Source organism: Brassica napus, chromosome C1 (genome assembly GCF_020379485.1).
Source record: "Brassica napus cultivar Da-Ae chromosome C1, Da-Ae, whole genome shotgun sequence".
Lineage (NCBI taxonomy): Eukaryota > Viridiplantae > Streptophyta > Magnoliopsida > Brassicales > Brassicaceae > Brassica > Brassica napus.
Genome location: NC_063444.1, coordinates 27,065,750 through 27,068,252, shown reverse-complemented (window position 1 = coordinate 27,068,252; position 2,503 = coordinate 27,065,750). Strand labels below are relative to the sequence as shown.

Below are 2,503 nucleotides of genomic sequence, written 5' to 3'. Positions count from 1 at the left end.
TTACCTAAAGTTTTTTCAAAAAATAAAAACCCTACCTGAAGTCTTTCCATAACCGACATACACACTTGTCCTCGTTTGTTTTAGTCTTTCACTATTAAAATCATAAATAATTACAAGAAAAAGAAAAAAGAAGAATACGAAAAGACATAGCGTATGGTTTGTTGTGCATGCATGCAGGGAGTGGACCCAAATAGCCATCTTCGTCAAGTTAGAGGACCCAGTCTGCAGCACCGAGTTGACCCAGGGATTCGCTCCGATTCAGATAATCAGATTGTAATCTTTCATTATTTTCTTCGCTTTGTACTGCTGTATTTGATTGTCCATTCGTCATTTGGATTACATAGTTTGTGTTTCTGCATTTTAAAAATATCATAATCAGAGGACTCTTGCCTTTTCTATATATTCATAAAGAAATATAACATACTGTGATTCATTTCTGCCGTTGCTGTACCGGCCGTTGCTGTACCGGTAGTTGGTATAACGTCGGTTGTGGCCGGCTGAGTCATGTTGGGAAGACTATGGTTGACCATCAATAATGGCCAAGGACGGTTTTGACTTCCCACACCAAGAAAGTCTCTTGTGAAGCCTCTTTCATCAACTTCCTTAGTTTTGATATCATTCTCTGTATGTTTGTTGTTGAAGATGGAGGAAGTCATTAGACCAACAGCCGTGCTATTGTTGGAGCTTGATTCTGATCTCTTTGATCCCATTTGAGCGGCCTTCTGTAGTAGTGCCGTGGCTGACATGGATGGTATTACTTGTCCACCGCTTTGATCATAATTGGTGCTTGAGTCCGAAGAGAACAAATAATCACTAGTAATAATTCCCTTCTTAGTGTCCTGATCTTCTTGATTATTGGAGATTCCCCTTTGTAGAATGTTTCTGTTGTTGTTTTCGTTGAGAAGCCACTGATGAGATGATTGTCCTTGTAAATGCCATAGATTTTGAAGCGAATCGGATTCACTATGAGGTGATGGCAATGATGAGGAGGCAAAAACGTTGGCTGGTAAGGAAACCTGATTGGCGAAGGCTTGTCCCATGAAGCCATTAATGTTGTGGCGATTAATATTGATACCGGGTTGCTGATGATTTAGTTTGACGTTTCCATGGTTGACTTCTGCATCCGGGGAATTGTTCAAAAATGGAGCTGCCGTTGCGGCTGGTGGAACTGAGGCGAATCTAGAACTCTCTTCAGCTAAAGCGTCACAAAATGCTCTATGTGTGATGAAACTATCTTTCCTGTTTCAATTCATTCATCAAAGAAACTAAATCAACAATTGTTATATGTATATATATATATGTGACCAGATATTTTCTGTCGAAGCTAATACTAATCATTCGGTTTGCATAGAGTTATAGAGGCAACCAGAGTGTTATATTTCAGAAATGTCTTGCAATATTACCTGGAAAAGAGGGTACCGCAGTCACATCTGTACTCTCTGGTACCACAAATCTTGCTATGAGCTTTCCAATCGGACATGACAGCATATTTTTTGGAACATTTGTCGCATTTCCACTTCTTTTCTCCATGTTTCCTGCTGAAATGCTTCTTGATTCCAGTCAAGTCCCCGAGGGCTCGAGCCGGGTCGTGGTGTACGCATGCCTTCTCGGGACAGATGTACACTTTCTTTTTCACTTGCTCCTTGTTTGTCCTTTGCTTTAGCTTCCATGGAAGATTATGACCTCTCCGGTGAAGCTGAAGGTTTTGGTCTCTCTTAAACCCTTTGTTGCAGACCTCGCATATGAATCGGTTCGTAGCCATGAGCGAGTTTGGCGATAGAGCGATGACTTCTGCATCTGGATCTGTTTTGTTTTTTAATATATACCAAAAGAGCCAGGAATGGGAAAAAAAAGAGAATCATTGTAAGGAATTAGAGTATTGTTCAATACTGAAACAAATAAAAATAAATATCAAGAAACAAATGAGTAGAAAATGAAAAGTCCAAGATTTGGATTGACTATACATGCCTGGATTTCCCGGGAGATTTCTTTTCCTTTTGTTTGAGTTTGAGGAGGTAGGATTAGGGTTAGGGTTAAGATTTGGGGTGATCTGTTCTTGGTGAAGAACATAACTGGGGAATGAGAGGTGATGATGATCATCTGGTATCATCATGTTGGTTTAGTGAGATGGACAAGAGACACAGAACGAGGAAGAGAGAGTTTCGAAGTAAGAATACAAAACAGTTGGACACAGATATATAAAGAAACACTCTTTAATTTGTCTCACAGTTCTCTACTAAATCAAGTAAAATTTTTGAGAGCAAGAAGACAGAGAGGGTTACGAAGAAGAAAACAAGTAAGAATGTAAATAATAATACTTTCAAATAGGATATATATAGAGAGCCAGTTTAAGAATACTAATACACCAAATTGCCAGATATATAATTTGAAGCTAAGAATGATAAATATTAAGCCCTTTTTATAATAAATATTTAACTTTGTAAGTTCACGACTATATATATGTTAATACGGTTGTTGTAGAGTACGCAAGAATTTCAAATAT

At 38.4% G+C, this 2,503-nt stretch overlaps 1 protein-coding gene across 1 annotated transcript; it reads right to left on the bottom strand.

Moving 5' to 3' along the window:
• On the bottom strand, window positions 1-2,503 carry LOC106376979 (zinc finger protein BALDIBIS). The gene is made up of 4 exons (XM_013817123.3): window positions 1,969-2,503; window positions 1,404-1,803; window positions 425-1,239; window positions 1-353 (listed from the first exon to the last, which is right to left on the bottom strand). Exons 1-4 carry the CDS (start codon window positions 2,111-2,113, stop codon window positions 337-339), a joined length of 1,377 nt encoding a protein of 458 aa, XP_013672577.1. The 5' UTR covers window positions 2,114-2,503; the 3' UTR covers window positions 1-336.

Excerpts from the sequence above, each read along its gene's own strand:
- LOC106376979 (XM_013817123.3), bottom strand. The coding sequence starts at position 2,113 with ATGATGATACCAGATGATCATCATCACCTCTCATTCCCCAGTTATGTT. Across the intron at positions 1,804-1,968 it reads AAATCTCCCGGGAAATCCAG|ATCCAGATGCAGAAGTCATC; the intron begins GCATGTATAGTC and ends AAAACAAAACAG. Across the intron at positions 1,240-1,403 it reads TGCGGTACCCTCTTTTCCAG|GAAAGATAGTTTCATCACAC; the intron begins GTAATATTGCAA and ends GAATTGAAACAG.